Source organism: Quercus robur, chromosome 6 (assembly GCF_932294415.1).
Source record: "Quercus robur chromosome 6, dhQueRobu3.1, whole genome shotgun sequence".
NCBI classification, from domain to species: Eukaryota; Viridiplantae; Streptophyta; class Magnoliopsida; order Fagales; family Fagaceae; genus Quercus; species Quercus robur.
Genome location: NC_065539.1, coordinates 3420263 through 3446247, shown reverse-complemented (window position 1 = coordinate 3446247; position 25985 = coordinate 3420263). Strand labels below are relative to the sequence as shown.

The window sequence follows — 25985 nt, the reverse complement described above, 5'->3', positions numbered from 1 at the left end:
CAATGAAATATATGAATGGTAATAATTATTACATTACAACATTTTCTATTGCCAAAAATCAAGATTACCATTCTCATCATAATCTTCATTCATTGTACCAACATGTTCATACTGTTTAAGTTGTTTTTTGACAATATAAAGGGGTTCCAACCCCCCCCCCCCCCCCGCCCCTAGCTCTGTCCTAGATTATGAAATTAATACATGATGTATATGCCTACACAATTTAAAAGAATGTTGAGTTTAATTTTGATAGATCATATATGATTGAATTGAAATTTATTAATAAATAAATATTTAGTATTTTTTATTTATATTTTATTCTAAAATAGATACTAATTTTAATTTTATTTATTAATTTAGTTATGAATTTTAATTTATTTATGGTCAAAATTTTTAAATTTATAATTATGATTAAGTAAGCAAGAAAAACATATAGATTAAATTATAAAACACAAATAGATTCAATATGCAAAAACACTAAATAAATTATGTATATAAGAATAAATTTGTACAGTAATTAAATAACTCACAAACTAGATACATGAAAAATGAATAATACATAATTAATCAAGTCTTGTGTTTGACAGAATTTCCTTAAAGCATATTTTGCTACTCACACACTCAAGGACATTTACCTCCCAAGATAACATGATCAACAACACAAAGAAGAATCATTGTAATCTTCGTACTCAGCATACTAAACTCTCTTTTTGTCTATGTAATTCTATGCAAATGTATGCAAGACAAATATTTTCTCTTGGAAAGTTTCTCACTAGAAGTAGTTTTATGAGTGAGAGATAATGAAGAATAGACACCCTGTTCAAGATAAACTTTTTTTTTTTTTTTAAGATAAACTTCAAGATGAACTATTGTGCATAGACTTACTAATTCAAAAAATAAAATAATAAAATATTATTGTTTGGAAAAGATGGCACAACCCACACATAAGCTCACCCTAATGTCTAGCTCATGACCATGTTAAACTCATATATTATCTATTCTCTTTCCTGCTTGAGACTATAGGATTTTCACAACTTTAATAACATGTTTAAATGGATACATTAGGGTTCAATTTATTTTCACTCTTTTACATTTTTCTAACAATAACTAATAAGAGTTTCTCAAAATAAAAAAATAATAAGAAAATACTGCTCCACAAATTATACTTACAAATTTGTGAAAACATCTATAAAAAAAATTATGAAAAATATTTATCCCTAACATAACATTGCTTAATAAAAAAACAGGCACTTAGCCGTGAGAATTGGAACTCATAACAAAACTATTAACTTGTTTAGATTGAGGAAAAGGGAGTGGGAAGAAAAGTAAACTTGACCATAAATTTAGCTCTATAATACCCTCACTCTCATTTCAAACAAGTCATAATATTAAAAATAAATAAATAAATAGATAAGAGGGAAAAATTCAAAGACTGTTGGCTCATCCATTTGTGGTCAAAAGGTCCAAAATATATCACTTTGACCATATTTGCCCAACTCTTAAATGCCAAATCTGGTTAAATTATTATTCAATATCTCATCTATCCTAATCCATTAAAAAAAAATCATGTTAATAAATGCCCTTAAGAGCATTAATCGATAATTTATTTTAAGAAAAGTTTAATATTATTTTTATAGAAAATAAAAAAAATTATCAAAATATTTTTTATTTTTTTTCATAAAAACTACTTTTAAATAAATTATTTTGTTTTTAATAAAAATGTCCTAGATTATTAATCAATGCCTTTTCTCATTCGCTAGCATTTCAAAAAAAAAAAAAAACTTTCGTATAACACACGCCCCCACGGCGTTGAAAGGCGCGCCAAAAAGAAACAACAGCCAAACATATCCATCAATACCAACCCTCCACGTCCATCTCTGACACACGCCACGTCACCCTCTCATCCATATAAATAAATTAAGGAAACCCAAATCCTCAAAAAACACAACCCAGATTACTCTTCCCCTCTGTCTCTGTCTCTTCCAATTTCCAATTTTCTCTCAAAAATGGAAACCCAATATCCAAATCCAAACCCAAACCCAAATCACACCGACGAAACCGAATCCGACGACCCCACAACTCGGCGAATCCGACGGCTCTCCTTGCACCTCTTCAACCACCCAGATCACGATGATCATGATCACCTTCAGCTTCAGACAGTAACGTGCGGGGCAACGACGACGAGGAAGAAGCTGGAAGTGGACAGGGCGAGGTTGTCGGAGTGCATGAGAGGGAAGCACAGAGAGATTCAGGAAAAGGTGTTCGAGTACTTCAACGCGAGGCCGGAGCTTCAGACCCCGTTGGAGATCTCGAGAGACGAGCACAGAGAGCTGTGCATGAGGCAGCTGATTGGGTTGGTGAGAGAAGCCAATATCAGGCCCTTCAGCTACGTCGTGGAAGAGCCCTCTCAGTACTTCGCCATTTTGGAAGCTGTGGGAGCTGTCGACATGTCGCTTGGGATCAAGATGGGTGTGCAGTACAGGTATGGTGCTGATCTTATCTTTATCTTAATTATTGCTCCAAAAGATTATTATTTTATTTTATTTTTTTCTATTTTGGGATTGGGAGCTATTAAGTTTTGGTTTAATTCTATTTTATGCTTTCAAATTTTGAGGAGTTTTTGGTCACTCATCATGGTCATGGGGATTTGTGCGTATGAAAGTTCTAATTATAGCTGTGATTAAAAAATGTTGGGTATTAATATTATTAAAAATAAATAAAATGTAAAGTACCAAATTACTAAAAATAATTGTAAATAATAAGTTTATTTTTTCATATCGGTTCGATATGACAAATTGTGAATGAATAAGAATAAAATCTATTGTGGGTCCATGTAAAATCAACTAACAATTTGCAACCTGTTGTGAAAAGAATTTGAAAAAAAAAAAAAAAATTTGTGCCTTGTAGTCTACCATTACTTGCTTACTTGGCATAATTTAGTTTTTTTTTGTAAATTCCAGATGCTAAAATACAACCTGATCCAAATTTAGGGACTGAATTGTATGGTATTTTCAAAAAATTTCCCTGTTATTTGGGTTGGAAATAGGATGTGTTTTGGATATGGGTTTGGTTTTGTTTGATTTTTAAGGTTTGGTAACTGTGCTAGTGATTTTCAATATCTAGTAAAGGTGGAGCTAAGAGGTTTTGATTTGAATGTTATTGTCTGAGTTGATACTGAATACAATATTGTGTTTATCTATCTATTAGGATTATCTTTTTTCACTTTTAGATTGTGGTTGCTTTGGGGTTGATCATTTTTTAGATTGCTGTTGTACTAATTCCATCTCTCTCTAATATTTAGTCACATTATCTTCATAATCTGTACATTATATCCTGCATTGACTATTTATTTTGCTCTTGCAGTCTTTGGGGAGGTTCTGTGATCAATTTAGGAACTAAGAAACACAAGGATAAGTACTATGATGGTATTGACAATATGGACTATACAGGTTGTTTTGCTATGACTGAACTGCATCATGGTAAGCTAGTCTGCTCGTCTTTTATTTGTTTGTTCCTTGCTTTTGTGTGTTAACTGCTGCTACTACAATGAAAAATCTATCACTGTTGTGTCCTTAACCTCTTCCTGCTGTCATTGTATGCTTGCCAGTCCCCCACCCCACCCCAAAAAAAAAGGCAATTTTTGCTAATTTCATGGAATCTTAAGTCATGAATCCAAATGTTAATTTCATTGTTTGTTCCTTGCTTTTGTGTGTTATCTGCTACTACAATGAAAAATCTATGTCTGTTGTGTCTCTAACATCTTCCTGCTGTCATTGTATGCTTGCCAGTGCCCCCCACCCCCCCCCCCCCCCCCCCAAAAAAAAGGCAATTTTTGCTAATTTCACGGAATCTTAAGTCGTGAATCCAAACGTTAATGTGAAATTGGATGTTGCCTAATTAGGTCTCTTATTAAATAGGTATTCTACAACATGCAAGGGGCATTTTGTCTTCCAAACAAAGCCTGATAACTTGTATAAAGATATAGGCTAAGGTCCTGAAAATATATAATTTTCCACTTATCTTGGCATGCATATCTAAACTAAACTGTTTATTTTTTGGTGCTTTAAAAGGCTCAAATGTTCAAGGCCTCCAAACAGTTGCGAAATTTGATCCAATCACAGATGAATTTGTAATTGACACACCCAATGACGGGGCCATCAAATGGTGGATTGGAAATGCTGCAGTTCACGGCAAGTTTGCCACTGTCTTTGCTAAGCTGATGTTGCCAACTCATGACACAAAAGGATTTTCTGACATGGGAGTCCATGCCTTCATCGTTCCAATAAGGGATTTTAACACCCACCAACCACTTCCAGGAGTTGAAATACATGATTGTGGCCACAAAATTGGCCTGAATGGAGTGGACAATGGAGCATTGAAATTCCATTCGGTCAGAATTCCTCGAGATAATCTCCTTAATCGATTTGGAGATGTCTCCCGTGATGGGAAATATACAACCAGCCTCCCATCCATAAATAAAAGATTTGCTGCCATGTTAGGTGAACTGGTAGGTGGGAGGGTTGGCCTTGCATATTCTTCAGTTAGTGTCCTCAAGGTAGCTGTTACAATTGCCACCCGATATTCTTTACTGCGCCAGCAGTTTGGGCCTCCCAAGCAACCCGAAGTCAGTATTCTTGATTACCAGTCCCAACAACACAAGCTCATGCCAATGCTGGCTTCAACTTATGCATTCCACTTTGCCACTCAGCATTTGGTGGAGATATATTCAGAGATGAAGAAGACTCATGATGAAGAATTAGTTGGAGATGTCCATGCACTTTCAGCAGGTCTCAAGGCATACGTGACATCTTATACAGCAAAGTCATTGAGCATCTGCAGGGAAGCCTGTGGAGGTCATGGGTATGCTGCAGTGAACCGGTTTGGCAGCTTGAGGAATGATCATGACATCTTTCAGACATTTGAAGGGGACAACACAGTGCTTCTACAACAGGTTGCAAACAAATCCAATTCTATTACACACTTTGCTTAAGAATTTGATATATCCTAGTTTGTTTCATCGATAAAGTACAAGAGCATCTGAATTGATGGTGCTGTTTTCAATAGGTAGAGAAGAGGTAGGAAATAGGAATTGCTACAGGATGGGTTTGCAACTAGAATAGCAACTTCCTCCCTAAAGACCCACCCTGACTTGCATCACTCCAAAGTGTAGTCAGCTGGTTAGCTGTGAACTAACAGAGAAATGCAAAAAAAAAAAAAAAAAAAGAGTCATTATTATGCTACTGAAGAGAATGATTATATTGTTTTATCTCTCACAATAAAGTTGAGAGGCTACCTGACCCTAAATTAGTTTTGAAAAGCTAGTGTTAAAATGTTAACATGTTTATTTTTCAACAAAATTGTTCTTGTAGGGTCAATTCAGGTGAATAGCCTGATAGTTGCACTCCTGTGCCTTTCCTAGGCAGTAAAGTCTCTGTGCTTTTAATAGATGAAATTATGCTCTTTGGTTACCAACTTACCATAGAGGATTCTAGCTTTCCTATGTGGACTTGGATTTTGGGCAATTTGAGATAAATGGATTTATGGTGGTCATCCAATGTTAAAATGAAAGGCAATGATAGTTGTTAGATAACAACCGTGCCCACATCTTCAGATTAAATTTTGGTTGCTAGTGTCATTTCGGGTTATCACTCCGCTGGTTGCTAACATACATTATAATTTGTATGGGGCTGTATATGTATGGTCTGCATTATTAATAAATCTTGATTACTCTTTTGGATGGAAACTAGACTCTTGAACCTTTCAATTGTGATGCCAGGTAGCAGCTGATCTCTTGAAGCGATACAAGGAGAAGTTCCAAGGTGGGACACTTGCAGTTACATGGAACTACTTAAGAGAATCAATGAACAGTTACCTGTCTCAGCCAAATCCCGTTACTGCTAGGTGGGAAAGTGCTGATCATTTACGAGATCCCAAGTTCCAGTTGGATGCCTTCAGAGTGAGTTTTATCTTAGTTAAGGTTATTTACAGATTTTAATTGTTTCATACAATACAGTCTGTATATTTATGGTTTATGTGAATGATCTTGTTGCAGTACCGAACATCTCGATTGCTTCAAAGTGTTGCTGTGAGACTAAACAAGCACTCTAAAACTCTTGGAGGCTTTGGTGCTTGGAATCGATGCTTGAATCACCTTTTGACACTTGCTGAGTCCCATATTGAATCTGTCATCCTAGCAAAGTTTATTGAAGCTGTAAAGAGGTACCCTTTTAATCTTAGCCTCATATATTCTTTTATTTTTTCGCTTCTTGATTTTTGAGTATTTGATTTGGTTTGATTGGTAGATGTCCGGATGCGAGTACTCAAGAAGCTCTGAAACTTGTATGTGATCTTTATGCCTTGGAACGAATCTGGAAGGACATAGGAACCTACCGTAATGTTGACTATGTGGCACCCAACAAAGCTAAGGTATCAAACATAAAAAGACTGACAACTGAAGTTATTGAGATATACTGTATAAAGTGCCGTTCATGTGTGAGAAGATTTTGACATGCTTTCTTAATTTAGCACAGGGGCATTTGTGAACATTTGTCTCAGGGAAGTACCTGAGTAGAGGATGGACAGAACAAATGTGAAGTTCTGTTTTATAGTTAGTGTTTTATTAACTGACCTATGCATATCCTGTTGCAGGCAATCCACAAGCTTGCAGATTACTTGAGTTTTCAAGTGAGGAATATTGCAGGGGAACTTGTTGACGCATTTGATCTTCCAGATCATGTTACACGGGCCCCTATTGCGATGCAGTCAGAAGCCTACTCACAGTACTTGCAGTATGCAGGATTTTAATACCTAAATAGAGCAAAAAGCCTCACAAGATGCATATAAAAGAATTTCTGATGCTGATACATATGAAAAAGCCTCACACAGTATGTGGGTTGTCAGGATTTTTTTTTTTTTTTTTTTTTTTTTTTTTTTTTTTTTTTTTTTTTGTGGCCTAATGTCATTAGTGTTTTTATTTTCTTTTATTTCTTTCCTGATAAGAAAGCAAGATGAATTGGTCAAAGGAGATGGTGGCTTTCAAACTGAGGTTGGCGTTTCACTGTGTTTGGGAAGAATAATTAGCTGTGGTAGAAGTTGAAACAATACTTTTTACACGATTGCTTGTAAACTGTATCAATCATCAATTAGTATTCAAAATGCAAATTTTACTTGGTCCATATTTTCTTACATATGTACTTTCTAACTTGTGATTATGTTAATATCCTTGGGTGATTCGATCCAAGAAAATTGAATAAGGGAAAGAAAATTCACACTAGTGGCTGATCCTGGAAATTTTCAAGAACGAAAAGAAAATTCACATTGGTGGCACTAAAAATAAAAAACTTTTTCTTTTCTTTCCCCACTTCCTAAGGGATAAAAAATCACTGGCATGATTTAGATTCGCAGACGGGAGGAAAATACCACATTCATTGATATAAAGAGTAAGGGTTTTCAATGCACCAGTAAGACTTACTCAAAACATGAAAACTTTAGCAATTGAATTCTATCACATTTCAATACATGGGAAGTAATGAAGCAAAAATCAAGTAATATATTAGCAACAAAGAGGAGAGGAAAAACAAATAAATAAAGAAGAGGAATCTGTCAAATTCGCTCATAAGAAAAGGTAGTAGATTGGTAAGTATAAGAAGACATGAATTCCATAAATCTGGAATTTTCACCTTGAGCTTTCTAAAATTAAGCCAATGCCCACACTCCTCCCAAATAATTGTACTTTTCAATAGTTCTTTGCAACACTATGACATTTACAAATATCTATTCCCAACCACAAATTCCAGTGCTTATATTAGATGACGTAAAACTCTATGTTCTAGGCTTATGATTCAAATATGCATTTCGGGCTGCTTCACCTTTGTGTCTAATATCTTCGTACATTTTCAATGAAGCCTCGGAAAATTTGTTCAGTTGCTCAAGAACCTTTGTCAAACTTGTATGATTGCCGCACAAATTTGAGGAACTATCGTCATCCTTTTCAGCATCTTTGCTCTCTGGTTCTTCATTTTCTGCCTCAGCAGATTTCTGTTTCTTCTGCAATAGTGCTTGTTGGTCCATCAACTGGCAAACATCCAATAAAAATGTTTTGATTGCATTACTTAGTTCATCAGATGGCAAAGCTTGAAGTCCCGCTGACCAATCACGGCACAAAACAAATACAGGAGGTGCCACAACTCGACGAGGGGAGAATGACCTCCTACCCCTGGAACGTTCTTGCGGTAGCAGGATGCAGTTTTGCAGCCAACCATTCAGAGCTTCCACATATGATGTGAGACTATTGATCCAATTAGCAAAACCGAAGCCAAAGCATTCAATTTCATCCTGGAGTTGAGATGTTATCTGCCTGCGGGTATCTCCTTGGGGAGTTCCTGACAAACTCTTTGAATGGTATGCCAATGATATGGTGATGTACTGTGCGTGATGACATTCAAGCATGGCTTTCCACATCCTGGTCAATCTGCATGGGCACAAAGGTATTGCATAACTAATCCAGATTCAAATCTCAAGGGTTCAAAAAATAAAAAATGCCAAGCGGGCATGAGATCCAAAGTCTTGGACATAAATGAAATAAATGAACAAAAAAGGTACTTACCCCTGGATTAATTCTACAAGCTGTGGTTGCAACTCTTCATCCCTAATTTTCTCAATCCGCTTAGATATTGAATCAACAGAATGAATTGCCACCTTTATTTGTGAGTGAAGATCCTTCACAACTGCTCGGGTTTTGTCAATCACTTGACTGCTACAATCCTTTGCAAATTGGTGCCTAAGCTGGTCACACTTCCGGTCATATTCCTTCCTGACAGATTCACTGGCCTACCGAGAACAAAAAAAGTGAACAAGTTAGGAGGAGCAAGGACTTGCATCATTTTATATGGGCTAACTTTGAAGACAAGCATTTGCAATACTGGTAAAGAAGAATCCAATTAGCAAAATAGATATATTAGCTACTGAGATAGATAGAGATGTTTTTTAAGATCCTAGAAATCCTGATTATGAGTCTCCTGCGAAAAGATACTCTTCCAGATTTGTAAATACTCAAATGGGGAAGTAAGTCCTTGTCAATTTAGTTCTAGCAGTACTTGAGGGGGGAAAATGCCATGACATCCCTTGAACTTTGGGGTAGTTGCACTTACACCCCCTGAAATTTTATTTTGGTCAATTTAGTACACAAACTTTAATACTGCAACAAAGAGACCTCCTTAACTTTATCTTTTGTCAATTTAGTACATAAACTATGATATTGTAGCAGTAAGGCCCCCTTTTTTTTGGCCCCCAATTCAATCTCTCTTTCACCAAATCTTTTTTTTTTTTTTTTTAAAGAAAGAAAATGAAGGGATTTACTACAACAACATAAAAGTTTAGGGGGTCTATTGGTTACAATACCAAAGCATACATACTAAATTGGCTAAATTAAAAGTTCCAAGGGGATGTATGTGCAACTACACCAAAGTTGACGTGGTGTTGAGGCGTTTTACAATCAACAGGAAGGAGCATTAGTGAATGGTTTCACCAGCCACAAAAGTGTCCAAAAAAGATGAACATACTAGCAGGGGAAAAAAGGACAAACACAGAATCTAGCAAACTTATGATCTGTATATGTGGGTAATCTTATTAATTATCAACACCCCTTCACTTGTCCATAGATTGTTGAAGGATTGGACAAATATATTGAAGTGTTAAGCTCCAAAATAATGAAAAATGATATTCAAATCTTATTCACACTGACCTCTATGCCATGTGAAATCTTCTTCAAAAACAAGTAAATTTAACTCTTTTGTTCTATAAAATAAATAAATAAACAAAACAAAACAAAACAAAAAAGAAAAAAAAGGCAGCTTTTTGAATCATGAAAGAACAATCGTCTGATTGAAAAACTATTCCATGAAGGATCTTTTAAAATTAACATATTTTCACACGTATTTACAACACAATATTTTATTTATTGTAAAAAAGAGATACTACACTAGAAACCCTGTTTCACAAAAGTAAATAACAGGTGTGTTCCAAATTTTAGATATACATTGTAGTCAAAATCCAAATAACAACAACCAAACCTTGGTCCCAATTTTTGAGGGTTATCTATGGGTCTTCAACAAATTGGACAAGGTTGGCCACATGTATTCTTTTTCATCATTCTATTCTATCCAAGGCGTAGTCAATCAAATCAACACAAAATCAGAAACATTTGAGAGGGCTAGGAAGATAATACTATTGATAGAGTGCCCTGAACATGATTTATATTAACAGTATACTTTTAAATTTAACATATTTTCACACTAGTATTTACAACACAATATTTCTTTAGCTATTGTAAATAAGAAATAGTCCACTAGAATCATTCAGATATGTTTCACAAAAGTATATAAGAGATATATTCCAAAATTTAGATACTAAGTTGTAGTCAAAATCCAAAATCAACACAAAATAATAAACATTTGAGAGGATTAGGAAGATGATACTTATGCCCCAAATCATGAAACTATGACAAGTTTATTGTAAAGGACTGCCCCAGAGCATGCAGCACCAGATCCCATATTATCAGGAGGATTTTATACAAATAAAATGGCTTCAACGAAGTACCTTTACTTCATCATAAAGTTTTCTCTCCCATGCATACAGTCTGTCCAGAGTGGAGGAATGACTTCCTGCAATCATGCCAAACTCCTCAACAAAATCACTTCCGCTGTCATCATTATATTCTTTTGAAGCTGCGGTGAGAGGATTCCTAGATGAAGATGACCTTGAAGATGTTGTCCGGTTCCATGTAATAATCTTTGTTACATTCTGTGAAGGTTCTACACAAACATGGAAACCCAAAACTAAGTAAAGCAAAGGCAAGTAATGCTGCAGTAAATCAGCCCATGACAAAAGTTGTACTTCATTAGGCCTGAAGGTTGGAACTTGGAACAGACCTTCTCTCAATTGACTGTATATTATGCAAATAGTAATCTTATTAATTGAAATTAATTAATCCCAATCCAAATCAAAACAATCTATTGAAATATATGATTAACTTAAACAATCTCACAATATTTTTTAACATACAACTTCTTGCCATTTCCCTTAAACTGTTGAGGATGACGAAAAGTTGGTTACCAAATAAATGGATCTTACCTTACTTAGCTGCTTTAAGGATTATGACTGGAAACTGTTAAGGATATAAATTTCGAAAACCAAACCCCAAGAGTACCGTTGATTGTTAACCAATTTGGAGCCAGGTAACAAGCTAGAACTTACCATAAGTAACAAGTGCAGTCTTCCCATGGCAACAAACAAGCTTGAAAGCCACCAAAAGAGCCAAGGCAGATGACTTCCCTATAAGAAAATTGAGTATATATAAAAATTTAAGCCAGCAAAAGTATAAAAGGAATTTGCATTACAGCATATGTAAATAATTAGAACCCATTCAGCACTTTTGATTGGTAATAAATAATTCTTCCATTAAAAAAAAAAAATTACCTTTGGCCTCAGAATATTCAACTCTGATTTTGTTTGCCTCTAGCATCCTGGCGACCTCCTTACCAGATTCAGAAGCACGGAAGAAACGATGCTCTATATCCTTAATGCTCGAAAGAAAATCTTTAGCTCTGTGGGTAATGAACTCTGAAGGATCCTCTCTTTCTGCACTTACATCTTTCTCCACCATGCTTTTCTCCCTCTTTGAACTGGACTGTTCGAGAGCAACTTTACCTGCAGAGGTCTCAGCTAATCCATTACCATTATTTTCCAACTCTAGCTGCGTAACTTTACCATCAACCGTTTGTTGAGAACCTTCAACTCCTCTAGAGTTAATTGAATGAACATTACGCTCTTTTGATCGACTGTTACTATTATTTCGAGTCACTATATTACCAGGGATGTCACCAGCCTTTTGCTCTGATTGGGACCAACCTTCATGAAATTCATTAGTTCCACCTAAATCAAACTCTCTCTTAAATTGTCTCCATCCACTCATATCATCAAAATTCATATCCAACCCACCACGCTCCACAAACCTAAAGCTCACATTATCATCAATGGGATCAAAGAAATCCCAAGAACCTGACTCAAGATGAGGGGGAGGTGGTGGTGGCACTGGAAATGCCATTGATTCCTCATCCACATAACTATTAACACCACTCGGATTGACCATAACAGTAACAGCAGCGCTACCACCTGACCTCATATAGCTAATAGCCGCCACAGGCGGGGAAAGGGGGCTCTCATTGTGCAAAGGTGAGTCCGAAACATCGGCAAGAAGTGACGGAGACGGTGACGGGTATGATGAATGTGATGGGGTCTTATCCGACAGGGATGACTCTATCAAGACCTCGGCCTCAGCATACCGCCGAAGAGCAATGCCGATGTTTTTAAGGGATTGTGTGTAAGAGACATGAGCAGCTGCTAGAGCATACCTTGAATCAATGGCCTGCTTGATGAATCTCTTCCGTACTTTACAGAGACGTAGAGCTTCATTTTTATCAGTTTTGGAGTTACCACAACCCATTTTCTCAAAATCCAAAAAACACAACCCCCACCACAACTGAACAAAAATCACTACATCAATAAGACCACCAAAAGCCTTGGCAATCTAGTCCTTGAAACAAGCCCCATTATCAAAAACCCACTTGAACAAAAGCTAGTGAAACTGAAAATATGGACAATGAATATATTAAATCCGAAATTTCACCGCAATAGAACCACCAAGAGGCTTAAAAAACCCAACTTTCCACCCACTTCATGAAACAAAAAACCCCATTTTCTCAGCCTCCAAAGTGAATTTCTCTAGAACATTGAGGACCCACTTCAGAAAAACCTTAAAAACTAAGAAAACAAAGGAAGTAGAACAAAATGTGCAAAGGCAAAGAACCCTTATTGTCCACAAAAACCCTAACCTTGTGATCTTGAACAGAGTAAAACAGAGCAACCTTTTTTCCAAGCCCCCAAAAAAGCAGATGGGTTCTTCTGGCCACGAAACGTAAAAAAACCCACTTGGAGAAAAAGGTTGGTTCAGAGGAAAGGGACAAGACCCAGATGGTGTAATCGACAATGAAGAGGAAAAATCGTTGGACTTTTTCTATCACACTCTGCTCAGAGCCAAAAACAGAGGAATAGTTGTTTTCAAGAGAGAGAAGTAGTTGGGAGAGACGGTCATAAAACCGAATGCATTAACGAAAACCTGAAATAGTCTGAAAGCAATGAATTGGAGAAACTATTTAAGCAGCTGAGAGTATCAGTCTCCTTCTGGTGTGGGTCTACAGAAACCAAGATTTTCCAGAGATGGGTAAAAATGATTAAAAATATGTATTAATAAAGAAAAAGCAAAATGTGAAAAGCAGAGAGAGAGAGAAGAATACTGCAGAGCAAAAGCCTCGAGATGTGTGCCTAACATATGAGCTTTCTTTCACTCATTGCACTCATTTTTTGACAGAAATTAATGATATTGGACAAAATAAAAGGAAAAACAGAGGAATTTACTATTTTTTCCTCCAAAAACAGCTCTTTTATTTTTATTTTCTGTGTCTAAAAAGTAAAAAACTTTTCTTTCTTTTTTTTGAAAGTAAAATCTAGATCATGGAGGTGAATTAGATTACTATTTACTAGAGGGAAAACTGGAGGGAAAGGAGTGAACATTGAAGAAAATGAAAATCACAATGAAAAAAAAAAACTTTCCTTTCCTTGATACAGGGCAAAACAGAGTGTGAGTGTCAGAAAGAATACCTGTTTTTATTGGAAAAGGTGTGTTTGGATGACAGAATTGCCCTTAGGTTTTCCCGAGGGACACTCTAACGGCTCCTTAAAATCCGGTTCTTGGGGGCATTAGGTTTCACTTTTTCTCTGCATTCAAAAAAAGAAAAAAACTGCAAAATATTATTATTAGTCTTAATCAAATATGCCTTTAATTTTCTGAGTTTAAGCAAAATATTAGGGCATGTTTGGAGCGTCATCTTAAATATATGTTTTTAATTTTTAAATAATATTACATATATTTTTATATATTTTTTTTCACTCATATATATTAAAAAAAATTAAAAATTATTATTTAAACACACTTATCAAATGAACTCTTAGCTTTTTTTTTTTTTTTGGGTGGAGAATCAAGCAAAATATTAGTTGTACGTACCTATTTTCCAGCTTTTATACTATATACCAATTTGTAGTAGTAATGGGACGGTGGGATGCCACCACTAGTGAGGCCACAATCTGATATTTCATTTCAAGATAAGACTCAGTAGACTCAGTGACTCACGAACCCCACTGACTGATTGAATATTCTTTTCTTGGTTTTCAATTTTTTTAATGAGCCACTGATTGAATATTTGAGTATATACAAATGCATATTAATCTAATGTAGAATGGGAAGGAAGCTATAAAATAATGAAAAGGTGGGTATTTGTGGCTATAGATTTTTAATGGGCAGGGAACAGGAAAGCAGTCTGTTGACAAGGGATATTGTAGAAGGGAGATATTTCTGAATACTTTTATACTTTTAGCATACAAAAAATGTAAAAAAGAAGAAGCAATTGTTTAGTAAATGAAAAAGCTGGTGGCCAATAAACAAGATTCATGCTTTTATGGGGTTTATAGGAGGAAAATTTGAGTTGATGGTTGTATTGCCAGTTGGTATTTGTCCTTATGGTCTGTGTCAAAGTTAGGGTGTGCATTTGGGAATTGTTGAAAAAAGTTCAGATTTTTAATTTTTTTTTCTATTTTTTTATTAAATAATTTAGTTTTTAGTTTTATTTTTCAAATAAATTTGCTTTTAATTTTTTATAACACATTTAACATAAAAATTTTCAAAATCTATTTCTTTTGATAAATATTATGCAAATAAGCTACTGGAAATAAAAATTTTCTCAAATTTCTGCCCAATTTCATTTAAGAGGGAGGATTTGCAAAAAAAAAAAAAAAAGAGTACAATTTAAGTAAATTTATGTTATTTTGATTAATATGGACTCATAAAATGTTGAAATTGTAATAATTAAAACCATACTATGAACATTTTCAGTCCTCTAACTTGTGACAGAAATCTACAATTTTTAATTCTTACAAGAACCAAACAGTGGCAGAAAAAATGCAATTGCAGTGCTGCCATTTGTGGTTCCAAAATGTTTGCCTCCATGCTGCCCAATCAGAGGACTAGCAATCCAAAATAATAATAAAAACTAGTAAGGAAAAGCCTGTCTTTTGTTAAAACTTAAAACAACTATTGCCCAAGGGGGGTTTTAATAACTAGTCAGTATTTGTTTAAGTTTCTTTTGGGCTGGCGGGGGACAATTGTCCCCCCTCAACTCCCCTAAGCTTTCGCCCTTGCTTATGGCTTCATAGGAATAGAGGGATGTTCTCTGCAAAAATGGCATGCATGTTGTTTGTGTGATTAAAAATGGAGGAATTTTCTATGATCTGGATTGAAACAAACTATTATGTGTTGTCTATGATTAGGTGAAATATTGGAGAAATCAATAGAAGGTTGGTTGAAATTATATTAGTAATGATAGGAATATAATTTTTTTTTTTTAAGGTAACAAACTGTTATTTGAGTACCATTATTGTCATACGAGCCCACTACATTTCCTAAAATAGTTAAACATGAAAGGAATTATCGGTTAAGTTACTAATATAAATGAAGGGAAATGTTAACGAGTGCCGTACGGCATTAGTTAAGAATCTAATTAAAGAAAGTTTTTATGGAAAAAAAAAAAAAATTAATGTTTTGACAGTTTTTTTCATTTCCCATAAAAGTGATGTCAAAATTTTTCTAAAATGAATTCTTAACCAATGCCGTATGACACTCGTTAACATGACCCATAAATGAATACCAGGGCCAAAATAAAAATGAGATCAAACATGAATGACCAAAATGAAAATTTTAAAACATAAATTACCAAAGTGAAAACAATCCAAAGTTTTAATGACCAAAAGCGTACTTTAGTATAAAATTAAACACAAATAAGGGCATCTTGAACTAAACTAGGTATTACTGGTGGATCCTATCAAAAAAAAAAAAAAAAAAAGTATTACTGGTGGATGTGGCCTATTAATGGGTTTAATGGATTGGTTGTTAAAGTGTTTTATTGGGATCATCAGGAGTGTAGTTCTAACAAATGACAAAGTCACATGCTTGAATAAGATGATAATATATAAAACAAACTTGATTAAAAAAAATGAGTGATTTTTAAAAATATAAATTCATACTTTTTAAATTTTTAATTAAAAATTTAATTTATTAAGCTATTGCATGACTTAAGGAATATTTATTACAGGCCTTTTAGTAAGAAATTTTTATTACTCATTTAAAATTTAAAGAATAACCATTCCTTCTAAAGAATATGTAACAAAATAATTGAACAATGTTTACAAAGAAATAGTAATTTCATTTATGAATCAATTTCTGAGTACCAAACCTGCCCTTCTAATTTGTTCCTCTGTCCATGAGTGCACTATCCTCTTTCCTCTGCCCTTCTAATTTGGTTTGGTAATATTTTATATATGTTCATTGATTTTTTTAATCAAAAAATAAAAATAAATTAGACAAAAATGGAGTTATATTCTCCTTAGAATGAAAATGAAATAAATTAAATCCCCAGCTTGTTTTATATTATTCAACTGTTGACCCAAAAATAGATAAGAGGTCAAGCAAGGCACGTTATGCCTATGCACAAGGAGTCAAGAACGTACATTGATAGCTATTGTAGAGAGTTAATTTTCTAACGTGCATGGCTAGAACTATATTTATATGATACCCCATAGCTCTTCAAGTGTGTGGGACAATACATTAAATGTGTTCCAAATTAGTTAAAAAACTTATAGAATTTTGACTCCAATTTTTTTTTTCTTTTTCATTTTAAGGAAAATGAAACATATAAGAAGAATATCTTTCAAGTTTGTTTTGGATTAGTTTATGTATCAAATTACAAAAGAGCATCAAATACACATAGGACTCTAAAAATGTCTGCATATTGTACACTGACAATGAAAGTAAGATGAAATTTGAAGATAAAAATAAACAAACTTCAAGAAAATAAGGGCTAGCTATGTTAATGAATTTTCTAAAAAAAAAAAAGAAAAAAGAAGAAGCTATGTTAGTGAAAAATGTTAAAATTGCTACAAATTTTGTTATAAAAAACTTATAAAATATAAAGTAACATGACAACAAATATAATTGGTGTCTTTATAAAGAGAATCAAAATTCAAATCTTCTATCCTCCACTTATAATAATTTATCAAAATAAAAAATGATTGGTGCCACTTTAATAATATATGAATAAAAGTAAATGCCTAAAGATTTCTTTTCCCAAATTACATGTATATAAATATTTATTCTATGAATTTAAATAAATAATAAAACCAAAAAACAAACTTGGTGATGCTATTGAGATTGCCTTTGTCCATCTTTTAGATCCTTAATTTGACCCTGGCCCCATTGTCATATTTTTCCAGCTCCGTGTGGATCATCTAGGAGCTGCCTTGACAAACATTTTTGCTTGTCAATGTCATATTATATGTCTTTACCCAAAGGTAAAGAGAAAAAGCACACTAAAATCAGGATTTTCCTGTTTTAACTTTTAACTTTAATCATATCCTTCAAATGCTAAGGAATAAGGATGCCAAAGTAGGCTTTCTCCTATCTTTTTAGGCTACCAATCTGTATGAATTGATTGAGCTTATTTTCATCTTTACTCCTAATCCCTTAGAAAGAATGTACTTTTTATTTTATTTTATACTAATAAAAAACCATTTGTTATAATAAACAAGATATATCAAATAAACTGATAAAGATAAGGCCATTACGTTGCTAACCTTTTACTCTCATCCCTCCATTTTTACCTGGCTTTTAAGACATCGTGTGCTAGTTTTCTTTTGCTTTTTTTCTTTATACTTTAATGGATGTGGCATTTAGTTTTGATAGATTTAGATTGAAATGATATTGTGCTTTTGTTCTATGTTCAGTCTACGATTTAATAAACAGACAATATGAATATGGATATTGTAGGGATAAAGGGCCCAAATATAGGTATTGGGTCGTGGGCCATGTCTGAGAACATCAAGTAGTCCGAGGACAGGTAATAGTGACGGAAACCTACAGGATAGTAGTCTGTGGAAAGAGTTGGGTCAAGAGGAACTTGAAGTGTTGTCTGAGGAGAAGTACCTCCTCGGCTAAATAGGGTAGAGGTCATAAGTCCGACCTTTCATCAAGAACAAAGTAACAGACGATCATGCTGGCAAGGATAAACATCAAGTGGGGATAAGACAAAAGGGAGCTAGGAATATCTGAGAAGAAAGTTGCTACCACTGCATTGAATGCTTTATGCTTTACAGCTAACCCCCTGATCACATTAATATGGAGGTGATACCTGAATAGTAATATTCAGCTTTACAGCTACCCATAAAGACTTTAGGACAGTGCTAATGGGACAAGTATCAAAGCCAGCAATCTGATTTACACGTGGAGGGCTGAGTTGAAGTAAAATATGGAGATATAAAGAAGAAAAATCCCATTACAAGGGGATCATCAGAGAATCAGTAGAAAAATCATTGTACACACAAGAACTGTGATTGTGTTTAAATCTAAAAGAAATATATAAGAACAATCTTCCTCGGACATTGCTAAGGAGGATTTTCCTTACCCAAACTATTTGTTTATGCTTTTAAGTAACAATTAGCCTATTGTGATCACGGTACAACTCATTGAAGTTTAGTTTCTAGGCCCACTCTTTACAAATTCATTGTTTTGTGCTCTTTGGGCCTTAATCTTTTTCCTTTTGGGCTTTGGGAACTAATCGTGTCCTTACAGGTATCATGATAGTATCCATATTATAAAGCTTCAAAAAGTTAGATGATTTAAAATGGGAAAACTAATTAAAGGGTGACAATCATGCTAATTATGGGATGAATAATTATATAATTGAGAATAAAAGAGAAATTATTACAACTCAGTGCTCGCTAGAGAAATTGAGTTGTGTACACGATGACATAATGACATAGAATAGAAGGATTTTTTTTTCTTCTAATTATTAAAAAAGAAAGGTCATCATACTGGATAATTTGGATTTCCATAAAGAGGTCATCATACTGGATAATTTGGATTTCCACTTCCACACCTAACATTGCCAAGCTGCTTGTTTGTGCTATAAGGCTCATTGCCTCACCCTCAAGTTTCAACTAAAGAAATCACTGAAAGTGAGAGAATTTAAGGGTCCCAATTCCCAAAGAATCTGAAAAAATAGTTTTTCATCGGAAGCCCATATGTTACAAACCTGAAGCCTGAGTTCATGCACCCATAGGCCTAGAAACTTTGACTTCCATAGCCCAATCTACTTTAAGCCCTAGGACATACTCCATAAAACACCATTTGCAGCCGCAAGCTATGGAGAACCATCCAAGGCCTAAGGGACCCTTCCTTTGACTTTTCCCAAATCTAGAGAGAGGGTGATTTGAATGATGAACCTAAAATTTTCTGCAAATATTGAATAACATTTTTGTTCTTGAAAACTCTTTGTAAGAAAAACTTTTTTTTTATTTCTCCCCTTTTTTAAGAAACAAATGAAAGCAACTTTTTATTCCTTGCTTAACAAATCAACATTGTATATATCATGAATATTGGTAGAATAGATTTCATCCAAACAAAAAAGAGGATTAGAAGATCTAGCTTGTATAATGAGCCTGTGAATTACAAAATTACATAGTTTACGATTACGAACATGACAAAACTGAACTTTCTAGAAAGAAGAAGCCATGAAATTTGTGGGGTCATGGGCCCAGATCATACAATTGGGCTTTGGGCCTAGGGTCCTAGCCGAGGATAAGGGGCCGTCCGAGGATGGATAAGTATAGTCAAGGAACCCCATGCTAATGGATAAGGAAGACAATATTGAATATAATGGCCTAGGAGTTTGTGCCGAGGATGAATTTGTCCTCGGCTAGTCAAGGCCGAGGTCCGTAAAGGATGCCTGCCATCTAGAGGTGCGATCCATGAAGTTCTAGAAATATGGATAAGCCTTGTAGGAACAGAAGACAAAGAAGAATCCAAAAATATCTTGGGAAAAGCTGCTGTCACCGCATTGAATGCACCCCATCTAGCTCCCTGGCCACATTAATGAGGAAGTGACCACTACACAGTATTATTGCAGTCTTACAACCACCCCAGAAGACTTCTAGAGGGGGCTGATGGGACAAGTATCGGGATAAACCATCATCTATCCATGTGTAGGGTAGAGATGAAGGAAGATAGGTAGTATAAATAAGAGTTGAGACCCCAGAGATCAGGGGGAGGAGAAGAAAAAGCACTGTAGCAATCTCAAGAACTCCTGGAACCATTCTCATTCAATATTTATTAGAACAAAACTCCTCGGATTGGGCCAAAAACAAACTTTCTTTGATAAACTCAGTTCATCTTTGTTTGATTGTCATGAACACCATATTAACTGTTATCCATGCACTAAAGCCTAGTTCTTTGACCCACTCTCTACAAATTTATTGTACTGGGCTGCAAAACGTGTCCCTACAAAATTAATATCATGGATTATATACCCGCAATTAGAAGAACTTAATCATAAAAATTGATCCCAACACAGAGCTAGAAACTTATATTAACTTTTTTTGAAGCTTGATGAAATTAAATGTCAAAAACCCTTAAACGGAATCAAACATAAAGGATAAAATGAAAACTTTCATACGAAAATTGCCAAAATAAAAACAACCTTGAATTTTAAGGGGCAAATTGTACTTAATTAATTCAGCCTTTATTTTTTTCAGGTGCATTTCCTTCATTGATTACCTTCTATTTTTTCTTTTTTGTAAGCAAAATTTTCTCTGTAATCCTAGCTAGTCCAAAGATTTGAAATTCTTATCCTGACGGGGGGTCTGACTTCTCTGATGGTATCTCGCGATCAATTTCTGTATTTTAATTTCGATAGTTTCAGTGATTGATTAAGGTTTAAATGCCTCCTCTTCTTTGAAACATTGCTGTTGGAAAGCCACATCGCTTTTCTATTTTCTGCTAAGGTATGCTCGAACTGGTCAAGCTGCCTAGAGAATCATGTAAATCTTCTCTTTATCATGATAATCGAAGAGACTACTAGAGGTTAATTAAGAGGGTGCTATTTCTTATTCTCTAGAATCATGCAAATATCCTTTAAGCCTATACACACATAACTACGTAACTACTTAAATATTCATGTTTAATAAATGATAAAAACTGCATCTACTACAGAAAGTTAAAATGATGTGTCACTGTGCTTTCAAAAAAAAAAAAAAAAAATGATGTGTAACTGTCCCCTTCAATCATAATAAAATAATCCCTTCAATATTTGGTGAGGGATACTAGTCACGACTAGGATAATAATTAACCCTAGATATCAGTTTAAATCAATTAACGATAGCTTGTTGTAACAATGCAGACCAGTTTAAAGCTTGCCATCCAATTCTTGGGGAGGCTTGTTAATCACCAATTTTGTGGGATGAAGGCTTTGGGCCCAATTTGTAGGACCGTGGGTTCCAAGCCCAATGGATTCAAACACAGTATGTCCACAATCAAGCCAAACCCTCTACTAGGGCTTCTAAATCCTCAATTCAGTCTTCATCCACCACCTCAATTTTAGGGCATGATCTATGCCGATCGACATGATGTTCACACAGGAGGATTGTACCCCTTAATTGGCCATGGAAATTGGCTAAGCAAGCCTCCTTTATCGTATGGAGATAACAAGCGGTTCATGAAATGTTTGAGAAATTCAAGTTGACATGAGGTTTTGTACACTTTAAATGCATTTAGGGAAAATTACACTTTACCTTTCTAAAATATACTCATTTTTACACTTATCCCCCTAAATTATTGTCTAACACTTGCCCTTCTAAATTATAAGAGTACACACTTACCCCTATAAACTATTATATGTGTAACACTTTGCACTCCATCCCATGGGTAATAGTTTAGGAAAATAAGTGTGCATTATCATAGTTTTGGGGATTATAAGTGTAAAATTGGTATAGCTTAAAGGGGTAAAATGTGCATTCTCATAGATTAGAGGATATGTGTAAAATGAAGTATAATTTAGGGGATAAATGTGCATTCTCATACTTTAGATGAGTAAATGTAATATGGTGTATAGTAGAGGAATAAAGTATAATTTTCCTTGCATTTATTGCTTCCACCACCATTAATCCCATTTATTTTTTTGATAATGCATGATTAGCCTTGCAATTTGAAAAGGTAGGGAGAGGATATCCTTCACCCACTCTTCCTCGAACTTCCATAGGAGTGTAGGGTGATTGGTTTGATCTTCGAATTCAAGGGAGAGTAGAATCTCAAATTTACCTTGAATTCAATTTTCATCCACCACCTTGACTAGCATGGGAAGATCGAGTCTCAATGACCACCTTTGGCCATAGAGATTAGCTAAGCAAGCCTCCTTTATTATATGAAGATAGCAAGCAATTTGTGGAATGTTTGAAAAGTGCAAGTTAACATTTTTCGTGCAAAGTATGAAAATTTATTTGATACTTTGGGAGTATACTCCCTCCCTTTCATATAAGAGTGAGCCCCATGGTGGGTAGGACCCACCTCTTTATGAGAGGAATGGAGTACACTCTTGGAGTACCCAATAATAGCTTGCAAAGTACAATCCCCACATTCACATTTATTGCTTCCAAACAGCGCTAATAATCACATTTATTGTTGTTTGAAAAATTAAATTATTGGTGGTGTAGTCCGAAAAGGCAAGAATAGGATGTTGTCATTCACACACTCCTCCTCTGACTTTCCTTAGGAGTGCTAGGTGATTGACTTGATCCCGGATTCAAGGGAGAGTAGAATCTCAATTTCACCCTCATAGAGAAGACCTTGTAAATATCAGAGACATATCTCCATGCAAAGCTATGAAAAAAAAAAAAAAAAAAAACCAAAACACCCATTGCTTAACCTGAAGAGCACTTCTAGTTAACCCCATTGCTTGGTCTCAGGTGTAGTATATAGGTGTTCTCTTTTGTTGCAAGACCCATTTTGATGATCGAGAGTCCGTGAAGGATTGACCTCAACTGAGATCTCGTTAATGACTTCCCCACAATTATGATAATAACCCTAGCAATTTAATTAAATTATAACAAGAAGGTTCGATCATTAAATAGAAAGAGCCTCCATAAGGTCTTATATTCTTCAAAATCATTATTTTCTTTAAAAAGATGATTAAGATCCAATTTTTATAATAATAAAAGTTAATGCTTCAGTTGTTTCTATAAAATAACTTGTTTGTTTATGACAATAATAACTAGCTATCCTCACAGCTAAAAAAAAGAGAGAGCAAGAAATCATATGTGAAGGCTTAAACCTAGCTAGGTTGAGTCTGTTTTGATAAGAACTGACACTTAAATATGTGTGTACTTTATTTAATGTGAATATTATGTAAATAATACCAATTTATAAATTTGTAAAACAAACATCTCTCGACATACTCAATGCTATAATAATGTTGAAAGGGAAATTTTTAATTTTCCTCTCATACTCATTTACATCCACTATTTTACATTAATATTCATAATTGATATGAAAATGTCCACATTTTTTAAATATCTATATTCTAACACATAAAAAAGGCATAGGTGTTAGGGAATAATACTTGGTTGGGTGGATAGTGGAGGAAGATGAAGAAGAGTTGTAGGCTATGAAGATTGAATGACTCTGATACCAAATTGAAACCCACAATAGGATTGAACGAATTGTTACACTCATGCATAAAAGTGTTTACATGTATTATATTTATATTTTTGAGATTATAAGATGAGAGTTGGAACAAACACTGACTAAAAAACTAAATACAAAAGATAATGTTAGGTTAACGATATATTAGCTAGAAAAGCTAAACTAATTACACCCCATTAATTGCTTATTCAAATTCAACACTTAACAATATTATATATATACATGAGTGACTGGCTAAATGTTCATGTTGATGGCGGTGAACTTCATCCTTTTCACCCCTTCTACATTTGTTCTTACATTATCATTCATCTATCACCAGGAGCCTTAGTCAAGAATCAGGATCAGCTCATTTACTTAAAGATAATATTAAAACATATACTTTTTAGTTTTTAATTAGAAAAAAACGTGATATATATAGTAAGTGAACAAGTATATATGATATGGCCGCATATCTTGAATAGTATTCTTTATATATTAAATTTGTTACGAACAAGCATGCAAGATAGGCATATGCAACATATACATATGTGTCCCTCATGCAAAGCAAGAGGAATTAAGAGCTGTCTTCTGCTCATGGCCTCTATTGCATCACTCACTTACATGCCAAAAAGTACCATTTCCTCAAATTCCTCTATCCCCCACATGATCTCCTTACCCTCTCAAGAAACTTTAGAGGTCACCAATCACCTCGTTAATGGTAATTTGTCCTTATTAAGCCTTAATATTTATGTTCCCAATTTTATTCCTGCTCAAAAAACGCCATTGAGGTCTTCAATACCCTTGTATATATAGAGAGAGCGGGCTATATTACATGCATGCATGACTATATATTTGATTATACACATTTTTATAGCTAAATATGAGTGCAACCATGGTTGAATTCCAGGGAGAAATAGACCCCATAAGTAAAAGTGAAGATGAAGCAGAAGATATCAACTACGATGAGCTCAAGAAGCGCATGTGGAAGGATCGGATGCACTTGCAAAAGCTCAAGGATAAGCTTAATGGGGAGCCAGAGTCATTGGCAAAACAAGAAGATGCATCTCATCGGAAAAAGATGTCAAGGGCATAAGATGCTATCCTCAAGTACATGGTGAAGATCATGGAAGTTTGTAAAGCACAAGGTTTCGTCTATGGTATAGTCACAGAGAAAGGAAAGCCTGTCACTGGCTCATCTGATAGTTTACGCCATTGGTGGAAAGAAAAAGTCAGATTCGATCAAGATGCTCCTCTTGCCACTGCTGATTTCTTGCCAGTTTTGGACCAAGAAAGTCATGAATTAGACCCAAGTTCTTATATGCATATGCTTCATGACTTGCAAGATATTACTTTGGGGTCTCTTCTATCTGCTCTAATGCAACATTGGATCCCTCCCCAAAGAAAGTTTCCATTAGAGAGGGGTCTACCACCTCCTTGGTGGCCCACAGGGGAAGAGCTTTGGTGGGGTCAAGAAGGAATCTCTCAGGAACATGGTCCACCTCCTTATAGGCCCCATGACCTTAAAAAGGCTTGGAAAGTTAATGTTTTGGCTGCAGTGATCAAGCACATGTCTCCTAATTTGGATAAGAATGAGAAGGCTTGTTAAACAGTCTAAGAGTTTGCAAGATAAGATGACATCTAAAGAGACTTCAACTTGGTCTAAGGTGGGGAACCAAGAAGAAGCCCTTCTACAACATACTGAGAAATGCCTCAAGATTGAAGATGATCAAAATGTAAAAGTGAAGGAAGGAGGATCTAGTACTAGTAGTACTGTATGTAGCAGTGAGAAAAGGAAGTGTGTGTTTGATGAACAGGCCTCCATGGACACATTGTATGCTTGCCAAAACTTAAGTGTCCACAGAGTGACATAAGTTTGGGCTTTGTGGACAAGAACTTGAGGATGGACCATGAATATCAATGTGTTTATGCCACAAAGGAAGTCAATTATGACCAAGGAAACATCCCCTCCTATGATCCTCTTCCTCTCTCCTTTGAAACACATTGACCAATTTTACCTGACTGGATGACTATGGAGCTAGCAAAGGCTAATCAGAACAATGATGCAACTATAGAGGGAGTTGGTGATCAGGCCTTAGGAAGTTCAATGGTAGATTATGCAAGCAACTGGGGAGCGGGATTGAAGATGTGGATCTAAATGGAGCATTTGAGATCCTAAGAGAAAACATGAACTTGAATCTAAATTCATTACAGGAGAGCTCAGATGATCCAGAAGCAACTTCTATTTGGGATTTGGAATTTGAGTGAAGCAAAGCTTAAACAGAAAGTTGGCTGCACATGTTGCTATACTTCATAG

General features: G+C 34.9%; 2 protein-coding genes and 1 pseudogene across 3 annotated transcripts; 2 read left to right on the top strand and 1 right to left on the bottom strand.

Annotated features, from left to right (window-relative positions):
* The first annotated feature begins 1929 nt into the window (after nt 1-1929).
* On the top strand, nt 1930-7175 carry LOC126690627 (acyl-coenzyme A oxidase 2, peroxisomal). 2 transcript variants are annotated; one of them, XR_007644679.1, is made up of 8 exons: nt 1930-2482; nt 3364-3479; nt 4071-4951; nt 5777-5956; nt 6053-6219; nt 6303-6426; nt 6649-6884; nt 7000-7175. XR_007644679.1 is itself a non-coding variant. In XM_050385865.1 (7 exons), exons 1-7 carry the CDS (start codon nt 2007-2009, stop codon nt 6802-6804), a joined length of 2100 nt encoding a protein of 699 aa, XP_050241822.1. In that variant the 5' UTR covers nt 1930-2006; the 3' UTR covers nt 6805-7175. The 2 variants fall into 2 exon arrangements, 1 of the variants encoding a protein (XP_050241822.1); XM_050385865.1 differs by having other exon boundaries at nt 6649-7175.
* Nucleotides 7176-7585: 410 nt separating this feature from the next.
* On the bottom strand, nt 7586-13579 carry LOC126690626 (protein ALTERED PHOSPHATE STARVATION RESPONSE 1). Its single transcript, XM_050385864.1, has 5 exons — nt 11476-13579; nt 11254-11331; nt 10597-10811; nt 8606-8829; nt 7586-8470 (listed from the first exon to the last, which is right to left on the bottom strand). Exons 1-5 carry the CDS (start codon nt 12500-12502, stop codon nt 7822-7824), a joined length of 2193 nt encoding a protein of 730 aa, XP_050241821.1. The 5' UTR covers nt 12503-13579; the 3' UTR covers nt 7586-7821.
* Nucleotides 13580-24288: 10709 nt separating this feature from the next.
* On the top strand, nt 24289-25948 carry LOC126690625 (putative ETHYLENE INSENSITIVE 3-like 4 protein; annotated as a pseudogene).
* The last annotated feature ends 37 nt before the right edge of the window (nt 25949-25985 follow it).